The 20,957-nt window shown below is 35.3% G+C and overlaps 1 protein-coding gene across 1 annotated transcript; it reads right to left on the bottom strand.

Annotated features, from left to right (window-relative positions):
- Positions 1-203: 203 nt before the first annotated feature.
- On the bottom strand, positions 204-19,371 carry LOC132289447 (long chain acyl-CoA synthetase 7, peroxisomal-like). Its single transcript, XM_059789981.1, has 19 exons — positions 19,290-19,371; positions 17,151-17,224; positions 16,959-17,035; positions 15,050-15,094; positions 14,859-14,945; positions 13,030-13,119; positions 12,833-12,912; positions 12,626-12,719; positions 10,276-10,364; positions 10,096-10,184; positions 6,165-6,294; positions 5,925-6,043; positions 3,396-3,519; positions 3,226-3,312; positions 2,463-2,566; positions 2,300-2,385; positions 1,059-1,145; positions 893-979; positions 204-538 (listed from the first exon to the last, which is right to left on the bottom strand). Exons 2-19 carry the CDS (start codon positions 17,167-17,169, stop codon positions 440-442), a joined length of 1,593 nt encoding a protein of 530 aa, XP_059645964.1. The 5' UTR covers positions 17,170-17,224; positions 19,290-19,371; the 3' UTR covers positions 204-439.
- Between the last annotated feature and the right edge of the window lie 1,586 nt (positions 19,372-20,957).

Genomic DNA, 20,957 nt, shown 5'->3' with positions numbered 1-20,957 from the left:
ACACATTACTTCAAACACCATAATTTCTAATTTCAACACCAATACTGTTAGCTTGAAGTAATGATTTAGAATCACGATTTAATTATGTTGAGTGCACAACACCACACTATGAAGATTGGATCGAAGTTCCTACAATTATACTGCAATCATCCCTAAACAATTAGTATCAGATAAATCCAAGAACACATCAAGTACATGCCTGATACATGGAATATGTAATCCAATAAGCTTTGGATGAGAAAAAGACATCAAAATTTATTTGAACATGTTACAACAAGAGCAGACAGCCTCTTCAATAAAAAAGCTTGCCCAGGGGATTTACGATTTTACAACAATTAGCTTACTGCAATTTTATTAAATGATAGGCAAAAATGTAAAACAAAAAATGCGTGAACTAACTAATACTTTTTCCTTATGCTGTTGTGATAAGAATTTCCGTTCATATCATTTTCTCCGGAGTTGGATCAGATGTTGAAAGCTCTGCGTACATATCTGATATTGCTTTGGCAAAGTACGCCTTTGCTTGAGGTCTCTTGATCTGGAAGAAACCACAAAACAAAGGAATGAAAATACACAGCATTTTCACTTCTTGAGATAATATGGAAATTTGTAACTGCAACTCCAAACGCTAATGTTGTACAGTTCAAAATTTTCTTTGCATTTCTCCAATTTCTTCTAACCACCGATTTTAATACAAGTTTGAAGAAATGAATGAATTTGAGTTAAAATAAAAGATTGACTATTCAAGTTAGATCTGCAACTTAAACCTAAACTATTAAATCTGATTACCCTTAAAACAGATGAATCTAAATCAATTCATTTTAAGTCCTTCAATCCAAGTGGAGCTAGGTTTTCTTTCCCAAGGTAATTTAAGGAGAGGAAATAAGCTAACCTTGAATGTTGGAGTAAGAAGGCCGTTCTCCACAGTGAATGGTTCAAGTACCAAAGTCACGACTTTTGCAAATTCAAAACCTCTCAACTGCATGTAATTAAAAAAAGAACATTAAAAAACCAAAAAACTGACTAAATTTGACAGAGTCAGTGTCGCAACAAATCACCTGAGCTTCTCTACCCACTGCATCCATGTCAGCGAGGACAGCAGCTCTTGCTCTTGGATCAGTACATAATTGTCCTAAATCCTCATACTAAACAATACAACCATAAATCAGTCAACATTTTTTTTTGATAAGTATCAGTAAAAAAACTTTTTCATTGGCTACTAATGTCTCTATGGATGCATGAAGACAGGCTCTCAACTCAACAAAGCTCTCTCTGAGTCTTTATTGGCTGAAATTAATCAAGTGAGAACTATGGTCCCAGCTTTCGGTTAAGCAGAAAATGCAGGATCTCTAAACATATTAATATTCCCAATTAAAAGAGAGAAAGTTAACAGCATGTAAACTTCACCACCAAACTGCATTCAGCTTCTTGAAGAGAGAGATGAAATAGGCCTTAAATGTATTAAACATGCAATATCCCAGACAAATGTTGAGTCCAGCTCTTCCATCAAAAGATGAAGTTAGGAGGTTAATGTTAAATTTGAATGTGCAAATATAAAATGTAAATCAAGAATAAGTGGAAGATGGAAAACACAGATTTACATGGTTCGGCACTAAGGCCTACATCCGTGGACAAAGAGCCGCTACGGGCTACATTTCTATTAATTAGATGTATATTTTGCTCGAGTACAAAGAACATTTATATTGGCATGGTAAAGATAAGAAAATATGGAAGGTGTACAATTGTCAAAGGTGGCACCGTGATTGGTGGAGGATTTTGCTCCGCCGTTATATAGAAATATTTATAGTTAGAAGGAAAATGACCAGATCACCGTGATTGGTGGAGGATTTTGCTCCACAATTATATAGAAATATTCATACATTTAATCAGTTAAACTACTGAACACCCTTGCATTCAGCAATAAGATAACTATAGGTTCAAAGTTCAAACTCCCTGGTTAATTAGAGCCGTCTTATTTTTACAATTGCATATTTTGATGCTGTTCTTACTGCTTAGTTTTAAAAATAAAAATAAAAAATGAGGCAGCAACATGATGATTCCCAACAAGCATTAGAATGACATTATTGTTGACTAGCAATGTTCTATTTGCACCTAAATGAATGAACATTTAGCACGGTGCATGACTGTCGCAGCAGAAGCAACAGAAGCATAGCTGCGGCCCTAATATGCACATGAGGGTCCAAATAACCTCCTGAATTTTGGAGGTTCTGAGGGTAAGGGATATCAATGCTGTGCACCTTTTTAACTGAAAAGGAAGTAGCAGGGTCAATAAAACAACCTTTATGCCTTGTGATGCCGCCCAATCCTTCAACACATCGGGATCCACTGAGACTACGGCTACTAAAGAGGAGTTCAAGCTATCACCTAAGAAATCCAAAACCAGTCTGTGAAAAGAGAAAACCAGGGCAGTTTTACATATAAAGAAAACTCCATAGACTTACCATATATATAACATTGCGATACAAATTTGCACTTGGCATATACATTCTCCACCTTCTCCGGTGCAATATACTCCCCTTGTGCCAATTTAAATATATTCTTTTTCCTGTAACAAATTGATAATAATTGTTGTTAAGGTGTCTGAAAATTCAAAGCTCAAAACGCTCTGGTTCATATGGCATCTTTAGAAGATTCTTCATCCAAAGAAAAAAGGGTCACATCCATCACGAGAAGTTAAAATTTTCCAAAGGATACAGTAGTAGCTAGAATAACTATGCAACGAACACATCAAAACCTTGTACAAACACTTCAATGTCCATATATTGAGGCAACAACTTTTATATGTCGGACAAGAAGATAGTTATAACGACATCCAATAATGCTTTAACTGTGACCAATCCTTTACTGTTAGTGCCAATGTAAAAGAACTTAACAATTTCGTGCTACATGGCAGGGAGAACTCAAAAGCTGCATAGATCTTAAGCATGAGCTCTATTACTCCACTTCTTGGTGGTAAAGAAGAGTCCATAATATTGTGAGATGTCTATCAATACCTTTTTATGTGCAGCATTAGCTAATTCTAAAGTTGACAACAATTTAACCAAGTTAAACTTCATAAACTCTCTCTCTCTCTCTCATAAACTCTCTCTCTCAATAGAATGGCATACCTACATGGAATTGAAACTTGCACCTCCCCCACTGGGGTGGGGTGGTAGGACATAATACTCAAACTGACAGCTGGTGGTTAGAATTGTATTATCTTACCTATCAATAATCTTAAGGCGGCCCCCAGAAAACCACAATCCAATGTCTCCTGTATGCAGCCAACCATCATCATCAATTACCTCTCTCCTGTACAATTAACCAAAGGTCAGGCATGCTCAGTATATACGACTTCATTTCGATTACAAGATAACATATGAAAAGTTAAGTACGTTTGGACTTCATCTTTGTAGTAGCCTTTAAAAACAATCGGACCCCTGACACAGATTTCTCCACGAGGATAAGGCTGATCCTCAGAGGTGTAATTCATTTCAGGAACATCCACAAGCTTTACTTCTGAAAAAGGACAAAGATACCAATTTACCACAAAGTAAAAAATACATGCAAAAAATTAAATCTGCAAATTACAAACCAAATTCTGGACACATCATTACTTGATTTTCTTTATTATTAATGATCTTTTTTAATTATAATATGAAATGACAATACACTTATTATAAAAAGAAAAGTACGAAGCATGGCGAGACATCGGCCCTAATTAGGATGTACAAGTAAAAAATACACAAACTTATTTATCTGCAAAAAACTGTTATACATTCAAGGGTACTAACAGGATAAAAAAATTTCTTTTTTCCAAAATGCTAAGATGGATCTATCCAAGCTTTTAAAACAGTCTATCTGCTTTCCCAACACTTAACAACAATGGCAACAGTAGATATCATAATAAACCAGTTTTCTTTGTGATTTCATTTTGATGACTAACTTGTGAACTATAATTGAGTGGCCTTCTTTTCTTTCTTTATTGCCTTCTTTCCTTTCCTTCGTCGTGTGCGGAGCAGCTTTCTTTTTCTTGTTATTTAGTATGGGATCATTTTGGCGAAACTTTTATTTTGATAAGTAAGATTGCAGCTTTATTTTTCTTGTTATTTAGTATTTTGGAGCAAATTTTCAGCGACCAACTGGTAGATGAGTAAGCTGTACTTAATCAACACTATTCTAATATGGAAAAGTATTTTGCGAAAACTTTAAATCACATCCCTATGTAAAAAAATTGGGGCCACCAAATCCATCTCTGTACCATCCTTAATTGAACTGAACTCAAAATAAAATGCCACAAAGAATGATTCAAAATAGACACATTTAAGAACAATAAAGAAAACCTTATATAAACCCAGCAATAAATGAGAATGAGGAATAGGAACAGCTAAGAGGAAGAAACTAAAAACTACCACTCAGTCCCATGGTTTGTTCAGTTTGTGAAACGTAAATTAAAGACATGTACCATATAAGTGCTCGACCATTTTTATCAAGTAGATGCTCACCAGATTCAACACAAGAAGTCAATCATACCTTAGATCGCGACTACTAAGCATTGACTACATCTTTCTTGAAATTCTGCTCAGTCTAAAGCAAGACACCAAATATCGTATCTCGAAATTGAGATTTACTTTCTTTTGCTCGTAATCTCTTCTTCTCCATTCAACTTGCAATGGATCATTATCCTACAACTTTGATCAGTACTTTTTGTGGACCATGGAATAAATATTTTAGCTAACTTTTCTTATCTTTCCTTCAGTTGGTGCTAATCCTAACTTCTCCTAAAATGTATCAACTCACTAGAACTTAGTAGAGTCCACTGTTAAACCTATTGTAATCTTACATTTCCTCTTCCATTTTAACGATATACATAGTTTACACATCCCAAAAGCATCTCACAATCATCCGTCTTGTTTTAATACTGCTATGAGCCATCCCCTTCAGTCTTTTTTTTTTTCTATTCCAAATTACAGTTTATATATTTGTCTTACACTCTTACTCTGAATTAATTAAAAGATTTTATGTTAAAAAACATCATGGCGTCATTAGTAGGTTTATATGAAGGTGAACCAACCATCCCCCTCAGCCTATTCAACATTGCAGTCCATAGATTTGGCTTACTCCTTAAATAACTTCATGTCAAACAATTTCACAGCTCATTAGTTGGGTTTTATGAAGGCATGTAGCATGTAATATATCATTATAACATTTGATAGAATCAAATGAGGAGATAAAGGAGCATCACAAATGATGCACTCCATACCTAAACATAACAGCTTATGGTTTTGGCTGGTTGGTGGACACGTGATTCACGATTTTAAGCCAAATAACTATGACTCTACATGCAAAAAGGGAGCCAACAAGAGGCATTGCATGGAAAGTCAGGTCCCGGCCTCTTTTATACTGGACAGATGAGCTGGAGACCTTTTTTAAATATACAGACTTTAAAGTTGCAAAGAAGAATCTTACCCAATAATCAATAAAATGGAGAGAACACAAAACAGAAGTGAGTAAATGGGTAATGGGTCAAGCAAAATAGGAGTTACAGGATAATAATATGAGAGATATATAGATGTCTTTTTGCTTTATTCTTCATCAATTTGGTGAGGTCCTGTGGATGTTTCAGCTTTTTTATGCATATCACTAAATGCTTTTGGCTTCACAATGTCTCACCTTCTGTCTTGACATGTAAATTATATCGTACACACCTAGCTACCAATTACCTCACCTTAAACATAGAACAAACCAGATACAGCCCAACATATGAATCTATTTAATGGTGTGTCCTTGTAATATCCAAGTCCTCTTCCTTAAGAGGACTTGCCATATTGATTTGTTATTTCAACTAAAGTTCAATTCCAACTACATGAAAATTTAGTGTGCCATGATGATTAAAATTTTCAGGTCAATAGCAAACAACTTACCACATGCGGGACTAGGAGAACCAACATGACCAGACAAGTTGTCACCTTCATCCATAATGCATATGACACAAGAGGTCTCAGTCATACCGTAACCTTCAATAACTTGACAGCCAAAGCAACTGCAAGTAGTGGATTTATTTGTTACATAAATATGATTGGCCACTAGGAATGTTAGAAAACCAGAATTAATGATCTAACAAATATGAAAAAGCATTTTTCTTGGAAGAATAATCAACTTACACTCTTAAGAATTCCATCACATCAGGGGACAAAGGTGAAGCACCTGAGCCCATGAAGCGGACTCGTCCTCCAAGTTTTTCCCTTATTTTATTGAACACCAATCTGTCCCACATTGGTGAAGGCTTCCTACCTGAAACAATTAAAAATATATAAACAATACCAAAAGAAGCAAAATACATAACGAAAGAGTAAAAATTCACACCCCCACATATCTTGGGGTCTTCCAGGAAATTTAAGAGTATTGTAGCAAGTCTAGCAGTAATAATCAAATTTGTGTTCTGTGGCATCATTTTGTAAATTTACACAACAAAAAAGAAAATAAAATTACATTTTGCATTTTTGTAGGCCGTCAATTATAATATATATATTTTGAGGTATAGAGCTCCTTTGGCAGAATATTGCTTTTCAAAATTTTTGGAGCATTTATTTGTAATCCCTCAGAAGTCGAGACATTAAAAAAGATGCTGCAAGTTCACAAAAACCTTACCGTCTTCCAGCAAAATTAATTGTATATAGATGTACTATAGGTAATGATAATATAGCAATAAAAATTCAAGACCAAAACATTACTCAAAGTAATTATTTTCGGTACTTAGGATCAATTGTGTAAAAAGATGGGATCTACACAGTACTTCGGAAAAGGTACACGTTCTTCACTTGAAAATTGTTTTCGTACTTTGATCTTTTTGATTGGTTTAGAAATTGCAAAAGGTCCTAATTGAACCCATCTGATTATTGAACCAAATTATTTATTTCTTTTACTATTATTTTCCTTTTAGTGCTTTTCTTGCCAAAGGTTTTCCACCTTATTTTTGCACCTAAACACTTACAATCAGTGCATGAATTTTGGCATAATCGATTTTATTGCATTCTGATTTTCTTAGTTGTGCATTGTTCTAGTTTATAATTTAGTTTACTTAATTCAATTTGAGTTCTATGTTGGCATTATCCTCTACCATTCTTATGTCATAGCTTTCCACCATAACCATCAACAACCTTCTTTAAACTTTGTCCAGACCTAGCTGATGCATCTTCTTAACGATGTCAGAGGAGAACATCGTTTTGTGTCCCCAATGGCTTTGTTCTAAGCCAAGCAAGGTTAAGATTGTTGAGTCCAAACCAAGCTTCCCATCACACAGAAATATAATTAACTGGTGTGAATATGAAAGGGAAACAAAAACAACACTGAAAATAAATTTGGAACAACAACTTCTGAAAATTGGAAATAGGCTTTTTCAACCTCCATCCTCAATCAGTCAGCTCCTTTGGTTGCTTACCAAAACTGATCACTTGCTTTGCAAAGTAAACCAGGACCCATGTGCTTCAATGCAAGCTGCACTCTCTCCAATAATGAAGGCTTTAATTGCTAAATAATTTTTACAGCATTCAGATTGTGATGTTAGAGTAGCAGTAGCCTCATGCCTTAGTGAGTTAACAAGGATTACAGCACCAGATTTTCCCTACAATGATGATCAAATGGTAGAAGTAATTCAGATGATTGCATCATCTTTTGAAAATTTATCTGATACATCTAGTCCATCTTATGGTAAAAGGGTCAAAATTATCCACACATTTGCAAATGTCTAGTCATGTTTGGTTATGCTTGATTTGGATTGTAATGAATTAATTGTTGAGATGTTTGTACACTTTTTAAGGGAAATAGGTTATTATCACTCCGATAGTGTCTTTTCATCCATGGAGAAAATTATGACTCTTGTCTTGGAAGAAAGCGACCATATATCAGTAGAGCTACTTCGTCCTCTCCTAACTAGTGTTAAGAGAGGAAATCAAACTATTTCACCTCAATCTTACAAGTTAGGAGAAAAAGTTTTGAACAATTGTGCCACAATTCTTAAGTCTTGTCTTTCAAAAGCTCTACCATCCATGGTCCTTTTGTCCATTGATTTTGCTGAAGTAGTCACTTCTATAGGTCAAGATGTGTCCGAAAAAGAGTCTATTGTGTCAAACAAGGATGTCAAGTACAATAGTAATTTCTGGAAGACACTTTGGACATTCTTAGAAACAAATTTGAAGTTTCCTTTTGCATCTTGTCCTTTGAATGATAGAAAAATTGAGGTTGTGAAACAAGGTCTAGGAAAGTTGGTTAGTTTTCTTACTAACGTGCACCTAGACACTTGGAATTTGTTATTGCCCATAATGGAATATGCTATACAAGTTTAACAAATCAATTTACTGGCAATTATTTTTTCGAAATTGTCTATAATTCATTTCCATGCCAGTCCATTGATCATGTTCCTTCACCTCCATGTATGTATTCACTTGAGTTTGTTGATTCCTTCGTTCAGCTTGTTCATGATTTTTATGCCAATACGCGACAAGACATTGTCTTAAGTAAAAAGAATTATGAACTCATTGCACATGCTCATCATAGGAATCATGAATTTAATGAAGGAGATTATGCTATAATTTGTGCACTACCTCAACCTTGTCATAAAAACTCCTTCCAGATGAAACATGCCAAAATTGATAGGCTTTGCCACATCATTCAAAAATCAGGACCTAATGCGTATTTCTTTGACTGGTCTTTGGATATGAGTACTAGTTCAATTTTTGATGTGGAGTATCTGTTACCTAACCGAGGCACCTTTGAGCCTCCTATTTTATTGGCATGTGTTCCTACAGGTGAATTTACATTTTCCTCAGCACCGTTAGTTCATCTATCTTTTCAATCGTATTATATGGCTTGGACAAAGGATATTGTTGATTATCAGAGTGATGGCCCTCATCTTGGAGATATTGACTATTACCTTGTTCGATGGAAGGGGTTTTAAATACCAGAAGGAGTATTGACCCATACTTTTTGGAGATATACTTATGCATTTACTCTCCGGAGGAGAGTTCTTCTCAACCGGGAGGGAATGATGAAGAACCGGGCCTAGCCCGAGAGCTTGAAGTCCATACGGCCCATGCCTATTATTGGAGACGTGGGAAAGAAAGATAGAATTAGGGATTTTTGTTTATTTATTATTATTATGGGATATTTCAGCAATTTAGGGTTTTATTTATGGTAATAGGTTGATTAGGGTTTTCTTTGATGTCTATTTATATGTTGGTTCAGACATTGGGAAAGTCAGCTTTTTATGATTATTATTGATATTGAATTTGAGATTATCTGTGATCTCTTCTCCCTCTGAATTCTTCTTCTCTTCTGATTTCTTTCCCTCTATTCTTATTCCCTTTCTCAATCTCTTTCTTATTCTACTTGAATTCTGATTTCCAATCGCCCCTACCCGCTACTGCATCAAGATGCACCCGTGAGGAGAGAGAGATTGGCTTGTATAGAAGGCAAGAGACAAAGAGGGCGACCAAAACAAACATGGAATGAAGTATTAAGAAATGATTTTAAAAAATTGAATCTAGTAGGGGATATGACTTATGATAGAAGAGTGGAGAAAGAGAATCCATGTGGCCGACCCCGTTTGTACAAGACAAAGGCAAGGATGATGGCGATGATGATGATGTGTACTGGCTAGGTTCCACACTTAAATGAATGTCCTTTGTGGTTGTATAGTTGCATTCATTATTTTATATCCATCAAGAAAGATCTTCGAGTGGAAGAAAGAAATTAAATAGTAGCATGCTCATTGGAATTGATGCCATACTTTCAGAATGACACCATAACAGGCAGCAAAACCTCTTCCATCACTAGCTGTTATGAAATGTATGTTTGTCAGAAGAATGGGATAAATAGGATTCTGTTAAAGAAGGTAATATGCATGAGTTTAAATGCAGAGTTGCCACCTGCAAATTGAGGAAGAGGACTTTTTTTATTTAAAAAAAACAAAAAAGGACAAGTCAATAGTTTTTAAAATATATAATTTTTGTAGATCAATTAAGTTCCCCAGTAATAAACGCAAAAAAGAGTCAGCTAAAGAAGAAAGAAAAGAAGTATATTGCAATACTATGATACCACTCATTATGGCTTGCTTCTTCGAATTGTAGGCAGCGTTAAACAGCCTCTCCTTTAGAGACCCAGAAGTTTTCACAGCATTTATGATCCTGGAACAAGCACATTGGACATAAAAAATGAGTGAGTGACCATACAAAGTAAGATTGAACGAATGATTTATCCAGCATACAATTACTTTACCCAGCATAGATTCTGTTGTACAAACGAGGAACACTGCAAAATATGGTTGGTCTTAGAGCAGCCACATCATCCATCAATTTCATATTGTCCTGTAGAGAAGACACTATCCAATTCATAAAACTTACACAGATACTATTATTCTTTAACCCTATGAAGCAAATACTAAGAGCGTGCACATCTACAGCAAAAAGAATTGCCGACCATAAAAATTGAAAAAGAAAAATAAAGGAAATATGAACAAAGTGCAGGACTTACGAACATTTAAAAAAAAAAAAAAAAAAAAAAAAAAAAAGTGCTTTTTTTTTATCAATGAATATATCCCTTCTCCATGTGTCCCTTCATTGTGCATGTGCTCACAAGCTTTGTTCATCTTCCTTTTCTTCCTACCTCATTTCATCATATGGAAAATGATTGTATTTGCTAATTGCTCATAAAAGCAATTACTGGTAACATTGTACAGTTGACTTATATAATAGATAAGTCAATGGGTTCTTACTCAGATCTATATGAATTATGCGCTAATACTCCCAAGATTTGGCTCTTTATATCCAACTCTAGCTGGCATCTCAGGAGAGTGCACCACCTCCTATAAGGCTATCAACTGATTTTAAGGGACGGAAATATACTCCACAAGATGCTTAGAAATTGTTTATATATGAATCGTGGACAACTTAGCTATCTTCTATATTTCCCTTAACTTTTCTTTCTTTCATTTCTAAGTATAATATATTAAATTAAACACCACATAGCAAGCAGAATTTCAAGGTTTGAACATTTCTCAATAGCTTCAAGAATCCCGTGTTATTGAAACAGTTCTTTAACACTAACAAAAAGAACTAGTAACTTTCACGTATGTAAGGCTGCAAATGAACCAAACCGTTCATGAACAGCTCGATCTCAAATAGATAAGGGTTCGGCTTGCATTCATGTATTCACTTAATATATCAATCTCAAACAAAATTTGCAAGCTCATTTACCAAATGAGCTGAGCCCCGAACAATCATTGGCTAGGCTCGTTAAGTTTGTGAACAAGCTGGTTGGACTCAATAAAAAGTCATTTAAATACACTTAAAAAATCAAAACCCTAGTTAACCGATCTCATTTTCTTGTGCCTTCGCAGAACATCCCATACTCATGATTCTACTCCACGTCTCTCCATCCGGTCATCGACCACTTCATCACCGGTAATCAATGATTGTCATCCACTGGTGAGGCAGATCTCTCTCTCTCCCCCCCCTTCCATCTTCAACCATCACACATCACTGCCACTCAAGTGTACCTTTTCTCTCAACTTCTTCAAAACCTTCTCTTGATCTCACCTTCCTCTCTCCAACAAGACCAAAATTCAAAGCCTCCACCACTGTTCTTTCTTCGAATTCCACTCTCAACACAATCTTCCAGTGTAATGATGTATCTACTGGTTTTGATAGCGTCTGTTGTATTTTATTGATTAATTGTGTTTTGGGTTTGATTTAAATGAAATTAATTTGGGTTTTCTGTTTCAAAATCAATGTTTATTGTTTACAGACACTTAAAATAAGGCTGATTAATTACTTTGGGTTGTCATGAATTCTTTACTTGGGTTCAAGGAACTGCATCAATTGCTTGGTTTCTTTTTTCGATTTTAGTTTCGTTCTCTTTCAATTAAATATAATGTATGTTTTAATATTTGAGTCGATTCCATTGAGGAGAACACAATTATGAATACGTTTTTTTTTAAATAAAATAAAATAAGGCAACTCAGTAATTATTTTTTTCCACTTTAGTGTGTCAGGAATACATTTCCAGAAAGCGTCTTCATTGTATTTAGGAAACATCTCTTAAAGAAAAAAGAAAAATGTGACTATAATTTTTAAGCTCGGTTATGTTAATTTTCCACAATCAATCGTTGACCTGAAGCTCAAGACTTGAAGCCTGATAACAAGCTCAGGCTTAATTTGCTACATTAAACGAGCTACCAAGCTGAGCCTGAGCTTCTCAAATCATGGTCAAGCCAAGCTTGAAGACCAATGTGGGAGCTCAACTCAAGCTCGAACACTCTTACTAAACAATCAAGCCAAACTGAACAAGCCCCTGCTCGGCTCATTTGAAGGCCTACACATATGAGATCATGTACAACTGCTTTTGACTCTCACAAATATAAAAAGAGTTCATGTGGCAGAACCCAAGTGACAATATTTTGGAGAGACCGTACATAATAAATCTACTAGGACAAAACTCTTACTCGGGTCTTTTGCATCTTAGATTTCAAAGATCACACTAGAAAATACAATTAATATGTGGAAATAGTAGCTTCAAGCTCAATATACCAAGAGTAATTAAAGAAATGATATGTAATTGTATCACATACCCCCTGGTAAAAACCAACAGCAACGCCGTAATATACTGACATGATTTGGTTAGCTCTTTCATAGATGTGCGCCAGAGGAAGATAGGACATGTAACTGTCAAAAGTAATTTATGTTTAAAAAAGAATTGCGAGGGAGAAAAAATGTGATACAAATCAAAATGTACTAAAAATAAATAGTTTCACTGTAATAAATTGAAGACAACTCACATATCTGACGAATAGAATCTGATTGCAACAGTATTGCCAGCAACACTAGCGATCAAGTTTGCGTGTGTCAATACAACTCCCTTCCGAAAGGGTAAAAAGAAAAAATAAATAAATTTCGTCAAAAAGGTAGCTAATCATTAAGAAGAAAAGTTTAGCTGGATCAGTAAACTAAAAATCAAGAGGCTTAGAATTGCTACCTTCGGTGTCCCAGTAGTACCACTTGTGTAGCATATAGTTGCAACATCTTCAGGTTTGGGAGGGTCAAAAGGTTGAAAACTACTCCGGCCCTAAAAGGAAATAGATTGTATAGAGATCAAATATTTACCCACGGTAAGTAATATTTCAAGCTCAAACCTTGTGAAAGATAAAATGCAGCTTGTGAATAAAAATAAATAAAAAAATGGATCTACTCATAGGTGAAGTTTATTTTCACAAACAAACATTCTAAATATATTAAAGAGCATAATGTGCACATCCAAGAAAATTGAACAAACTACTTGTGAGGACACACACACACACACACACACACACACATATATAATAATAATAATAATAAAAAGAGATTAGAAAGAAAGCATCTTTGAAGTACATAATTGGGGTGTCTGAAATACACGGATCTAGAATAACAATAATGCGACCAAAACCCCACCAATTTCACTATGTTCACCTTCACCTTTTTCTTCATATCATAAAAAGGATGCCCAGAACTCTTGGATAGTGTTATTTTAACGCTTGAATTGTTGGCCACCAACAAGACAAATCTATACATTTCATGCTATCATACATGGTGGACTAGTAACAGAAACTTTACATTTCTTTCAATAAAGTGAAGAAATATTCACTCAAATTTCAAAAGACAATTAGTTAATTACTTCCCTAAAATTCAAATTCTGATGACTAAGTTGGATATTCTAGCTTTCTTGTAGGAACCATGTTCAGCCTCACCATTCATTATGGATCTAGTGGCAAGCTAGCTTGCTTGCTCTCCTAGTAGTGTATGTTGGTGGCAAGGAAGGAGGAATTGGAAAGACTAGACCATGCTAAAGGAAAGGGGCACTTTGGAAGCAACTAGTCACTTCTGGCTAAGCTTCTAGAATGTCGACCACTGCAAAGAGTACTCAATATACCAGTCATGAGCGATAGCGAAGCCTAGAGAGGTGCAGGACAGGATGAAAAGCTGTGTAAAATGCTGCACAGAAGGGTACGTTTATTAGAAAGGAATAAATAAAGCTGCAAAATACCTCAGATGACATATATGATGGACCTGACAACTTTCTGAAAAACAAGCCTTGGATCTTTTTCTATCTAACCAATAAACCAGTTAATCAACTTAATCCAACCTCCAATATGGGTTTGATACCCTCAAAAGATGGTACAGTTTGAAGAAAGGAAAAAAAAAATGTCTTCTATTGTTTCTGGTGTTAATGGCCGATAGCTTGATACCATTATCTAATCGTGGTTATGCTGTCAATTTTTTTCAGACCCATCCATCACTGTTCGTCCAGAAAATTGTACATGTAAGATGCAAATAAACTGCAATGGACACAACATCAATGATAACCAGTTAAAAGTAAATAAAAAATAATATCACAAAAGAAAGAGAAGGAAATGGCAGAGATTGCTTTTTCTTATCATGAAAAGGATGAAAAAGATTTAGCACAATGAGGATAACTCTGGAATTTCTTTTCCCTTTTCTTCTTTGTTTCTATCTGAACTACTACAAATTTCTATTAGTAATATTAAAGTTAAAATAAAGGTTCTTAAGCATTTTCTGATTGTATCCTTCCTACTTAACAAACAAACAAGGGGAGTGAACTTGACTGAAAGCTCTTCTCCCCCTCTATGCAATTTCCAGAACTAAACAAACAGCAACTGTCTAGCATTTCCTTTACACGAACAAGAAAAAAATCAATATTAGACACATTCTTAAATGAGCATAACCAAAATGGTAATCCGATTGCAAAATTAGAGCAACATTGCCAAAATTTCTATTACTAGGTAATTTGTAGAGAAAGTTTTGAATTACCTGACTAAGTAGTCTCAAATAAGATACCAGCTTAACTCCGGAGGTCGATGGAAGTGAAGGCAAGTGTTCATCTATCCCTCCCGCAACCTGTCACCAAGGTTGCAAGGGAAAGCATTTCAGAGGAGCAACCAATTGAGCACTATGAATGCATAAAGTTTCTATGAAGACAACTCGGTTGAGGGAAAACATACCACTATTAAACGTACAGATGACATCTGAGATAAAAAGCTCAACAACTGCATATCCAAGACGAGAAGTATAAGATATGTTATCTTTTTGAAACTTACATTCGCTATAGACATAAAGAAACAAGTAAAACATATATGGTAATTTGTATCAACGTTGAAACTGTGATTGTAGATTGAACATGGAGCTGAAAAATCAAATCGGCATCTTACTTCAAGCTTCATCAATTACACAATATAGAGAAGGTAATTGACCTAAAAGCCCCTAGGTTCCGGAGTGATTAATTAATAATTAAGTTGATTAAGAAGTTCCCAATTATTCATTATTATTTTTAGTTAAGAATGTCTTAGAATTAATTAGAGAATTTGAATTAGTTTGAAATTAATGTAAAACTAATTATTAATTAATTTTGATATAATTTTAAAGCTTTGTATTGAATATTAGTTAATTCGGAATGGATTTGGAAACTTTAGTGTTGCTTAGAAAGCTAGGTTTTCAGTTTAAGTTAAAAGACAATTTAAAAGGCGATTTTGATAAGGATTGTCAAGTTGTGAAAACTGACTTCCATGTCTTCAAAAAATCATTAAAAATAAATACTTGGAATCTCATGATGAGCTTTATATATTCTGAAACTAGGCTCGATAAACTATCCAAGAATTTGTATGCCTAACTTCAAGTATATTTGAACCCTCAACAAAGCATTCAAAGTTAGGTTATATGCAGTCAGGTTCAGCAAAATAGCTCAATAGATCAAAACTGAATCTCAGATCGATCAAAATCAAACTAGAATAGCTCGGCCAAAAGTTCAACGATTAAAGCAAACCGAGACAGTGTCGATTGATGCCTCTGGAACGAACAACCAAAGTAGGCAAAGTATGCACTTCTAAGTTCAAAAAAAGGTGAAGTATGCATTTCTAAATCTGAAAAGATCTATAAATTTTCAGAATCTCACCCAAAAGAATAAAATAGTGTTTTAGGATTCTCTAAATGTAAGGAAAACATAAGAGACACAACTACACAATTGTTAGAGAAATGTGTGATTTAGTGTTAAACAGTTAAAGTAAGGAGTTTCATTAAGTACTTGAAGATTGATCAACCACAACATCTACACATCAAACAAAACCTTGGATGACAAGTCATGGAGATCGCTATGCTTGTGGAGAAGCGGATCGCCTGAGGAGCAGACGGCCTAGAGACTCGAGGGAAGAGTTTGGATTTAGTCTGTCAGGAGTAACTAGGGGTTTCCTGGGGTTTGGGAAACTGGTAATAGTTGTAAAATCTTTCTCATAATGGATTTGATTTGCCTGAACTAAGTCTCATTATTTTTTCCTGTTGGGATTTTTTCCTGTAAAATCGTGTGTATATGGTTGTTTGGTTAAATTTATTTTTGCCCTCCATATTTAACTGATTCATACATTGATGCGTTAAATATAATGGTTAGAATTTAAAAATCAATTATTGTTAGTTAAAATTGGGAAAGACATATTCACCCCTCTAAGACTAATCGGGCCTTGCACACTACACAGCAGAACCAAGGGTTACAGCCCTAGATTACAAAAGAAGTTTACATGTCATAGGAATGGTTTGTACATGAACTGCATCCTCCAATTTTTGCTATTACAGTTTCAAGAAAATAAATAAAATATATACAGTAAACATATTATTAGTTAATTCATTTCAATTCAAAAAAGTAATTTAAAGAATTTATTATAGAAATTAGCTTGTGTAAATGAAAAACTGATTTGGTAACTTTATAATCCATGTTTACAGTCTCCATGTCTTGTTCCATCATTATGTTTTCTTTGTCAGCAAGTTTAACATGTTTGAGAAAAGTATTGACTGGTTATCCACAGTACAAGGCATTAGTTCCCTAATATAATGGAGAAGCTATAAAAAAGCATAAATTCAACTCACTGAGTTAAGTGTTTGTGGCACACAGAAAATAGCTTGAATATCGGCATGATTCACAATATACTTCACAGCATCTGGACCTGTGGCACAAACAGAAAAACCACCACAAGTTCAACAGACTTGTCCAAACTACAAAGATTCATCTTCACAGACATGTACACACCAAGAGTGTCATATAAAGGAACTGAGGTATACGAATATGCTGAGCAGGCATGATCCACAATCAACCACTCTGGAGTATTTATAAAATAAAGTCCAACACAAGCTCCCTGTTCCACAATGAAACTCAATGATGTCAGCATATTTGAACTCAACATTTTCTACCAACTTATATTTGAAGGTATAAAACTAGAGATAATCACCAAAATAAAACAAGAGATATCAACAATGATCAAGGTTCACCACCAGGCCATTAGCTCACGTGGTATGAGCTCCCTTCCCCAAATGGGTATGAGCAGACATGTAAATGGATCGGATTTTGATCTGAATCCAATTCGAATCCGATCTGATAACTTGGATATGGATTGAAGCTTTAATCCAATAACTCGTTAACGATCCAAATCTGACAATCTGTTAACTAAACAAATCGGATATGGATTATGGTTAATCCGATCCGAGGTAATATATTATATAATATTTTAAACATGTATTATCTAATGCTATAATTTATAGTATTTACATATTAGCAAAATGTTTTATAATTCCTTTCTTTCTTCCTCTTCCCTCTCCCAATTTTATCTTACTAGTGTTTGTTCTCTATCAAAGAGTAAAATATCTAATTTTCTTCCATATTTTATTTGTCTTCTGTTCTCTCCTTAATATTCTAATCATTCTTTTCCCATTTCTCTTAACATTAATTCCTTTTCACGTACACACACACAAAAATTTACACCCTTAACGGATCAGATTGATGAAAAGCCTTATTGGAGGGGCCAAAGGGCGGGGGCTCGTGTTCGCGATTTCTGGAGGGCGACTCCTCTTTGTATTTGGTGGTGCCTCTGGAAAGAACGGAATAGAAGATCCTTTGTTGGGGAGGAGTTACCCATTGGGGCGTTAAAGTATTCTATTATTTGTTCTCTTTTTAGTTGGGGAATGGGGACAGATTGTACGTCTATTGATGAGATCATGGACTTTTTGGGGCCTTTGGATCCATAGGTCGTCCCCTTTTCCTTTTTGTTTTTTGCTTTTCGGTTCTTGTACAGCTCTTGGGATGCGTTCCCCTTTTGAATGCTTTCTAATAAATCTTTACTTATCAAAAAAAAAAAAAAAAGATTTATTGGATTCAGATCGACTTGATCCAGTTAGAATCCGATCCGTCTACAGGTCTAGGTGTGAGCAGATGCTGGGCAGTATAGACCGTAGACCCTTGATCGTTGTTTTTTTTCTTTTTCTTTTTTGTTGTAGGTATGCAACACCCACACACTCACGAGACACAAACCATACTGCCTAGGGATACAAGTTGATTAGGTCAAGCCCGACCCAACCTGAGTTAAAGGCTGGCTCCGGTTAGTTTTTTTAACACTAGGGTTGGATTAAATTTTCTCAACCCAAACCCGATTTAGGTTATAAATATATTTATTATTTAATTATTTAAGAATATTAAAGTTGAATCTTAACCATCTATTTTGATCCAACAGTTAGTGTGACCCCTATACAATAGCACTTATCCTAGCCCACTGCCATTCCTAGAGAGAGAAACCCTATCAGTCGTTCCATGTTCATCTCGCTGCTGACTCCTCCATCTTGCTCCCGTTGTCTTCATCTCTCCATCATCGACTCCATCTTGCCATCATCGTCCTCAGCTCGCCAACATCTTCATCTCGTTGCCTCCAGATCCCTACACTAACTTCTTTTTATTGATGAAAACACTTCAATTTGCAATGTAATGTGAACTTGACGGAATATTCTGCCTGTTTGGCCATGATATGTTGAATTTTTGCTAGTGTTGACGGCAATGGTAGTGGTAGTGCTTGGTGTTCAGTTACGGTTTGAAGGAGTTGGGAATTCTTGATCCATATAATATGTGAAAATGGGTCTTCATTGTAGCTTTAATCTTCATCTCTTAGTTACAGTTTGAAGGAGTTGGGAAGTCTTGATCCATATAAGGAGTTCAAGCACAGCAGGCCAACCCACCCAACTCGATCAACCTGCCCATTGTTGAGCACATGCTTACAACCTTAGCCCGAGGTCGGCCCATCAACTCAGCCGACTTGTACCCCTACTACCTCCCAAAAAAAACGATCAAGGGTCTACTTCATAAAAGTGCATTTATAACAATTAATATACAAATCATGTCGTTTGAAAAAATAGTTTAAGTTCACCAGTATGACTAACTTTTGGTAATCCATGATACCGGAGGCCAGAACCTATTGCTGATCGTGCAGTGCCTGCCTCTCCATACGTCATCCATTTGTACCTTCACATGTATAAAATTAAGAAGACAAATCAAGGAAAATTAAAGATCAATTCGATAATTTGACCAATCTGAGGAGAAATTATGTTAAACAATAACCAACTTACTCTCCAACAGTTCCATCCACCCGAACACGCGTACCCAAGTATTTGTAATCTTGGAAAGTTTTAACTGCATGTCTGAACATGCAATATCATCACAAACAATTATATCTTACCAAATAAATAATGTAGAGGTAGGTCCTCCAAACACATATAGTTTCAATGGCACTTCAAAGTAAAAAAAAAAATAATAATAATAATAATAATAATAATAATAATAATAATAACAACATCACAAAACAGCAACAGCAACGGCTACATTAAAATCATCACAGAATTGAGTATACTTCAGATAGAACATAATTACAAAATAATAAAAAATAATAAAAAATAATAATAATAAAAAAAAAACCATACAGAGGAGAACACTGAATAATAATAACAACAATAATAAACAGAACTGAGTATGCTATCAGAAGAGTATAATTACAAAATAAATAGCCATGCAGAGCAGAGAACTGAATAATGGAGTGCATAGTGAAGATGAAAGAGATTCTTACACAAAATTATCATGCAAAGTACCAATTTCAGGGTGATCAGGGAATCTACTAACAAGCTTCAAGGGAGTGCGTGCGGATCTGCCATGAAAGAATTATTCAACTGATAGTTATACGGTTATACCATAATGTAGTTGTATGCATATAATCAAAATATTTATATATATATAAATATATATATTAAAAAAAAAAAAAAAAACTATCTCTATTCACTTTTAGCAGAACATAAAGCAGTCAACCTGTATACGTTCCACTTTCCTGTCTGCAATTTTTCGGGAAGAACTACGCTGTAACCCTGACCTGTCCAAATTTGAAAACCATCATCATTATAAATGGAATTGTATAAACGTAACAGGAAAACTAATAGGAACAGGATGCAACGATAACTGGAGAAAAGTTATTCCAATGCATATGACTATTTTACTGGAGAGCATTGAAATAACAAATGCTATATTTCTTAAAGATCATCCTGAGGTCAGAATGCTTGTGCAAACTTAGTTGAAAGAGAGCAAATAAAGGTCACAATCCTGCACAATGACAGAAATGTGCCTAGTTACATGGTATATAACTCTTAAACTATGTCGTCACTTGCAGTGTTCCTCATGAAATAAAGTGAACTACTAGAGTGAAGTAATTCAGTGTTAAAATACTTTCACAAAGAATAAACAAATAAAATTACTCAGTCACATCATCTCTTATAACTATCCAAGTGCAACCAAGATACTTGTTTTATAGTCAATCTCCCCAACTCTTCGCTCATACCAGGAATACTTCATTGAATTGCATTGCTCGACTTGTACCCTTACCGAGCAGCGGTAGGCCTGCTGTTCCAGTCCATGAGGCACGTTGGGCCAGCTGACTGGCAGCCTGAACCGAAAAATGGGAAAAGAGGGGATTGGGGGGGGGGGGGGGGGGGGGGGGGGGGGGGGGGGGGGGGGGGTGGGGGGGGGGGGGGGGGGGGGGGGGGAACTTTAGACCGTCATAACTCCAT

The sequence above is a fragment of the Cornus florida genome, unplaced genomic scaffold (genome assembly GCF_030987335.1).
Source record: "Cornus florida cultivar Cherokee Brave unplaced genomic scaffold, ASM3098733v1 CherokeeBrave_3.0.0_Hap2_scaffold_197, whole genome shotgun sequence".
Classification (NCBI taxonomy): Eukaryota; Viridiplantae; Streptophyta; class Magnoliopsida; order Cornales; family Cornaceae; genus Cornus; species Cornus florida.
Note: the sequence above shows the minus strand (reverse complement) of the source record. Positions and strands in the feature narration are given on the sequence as shown.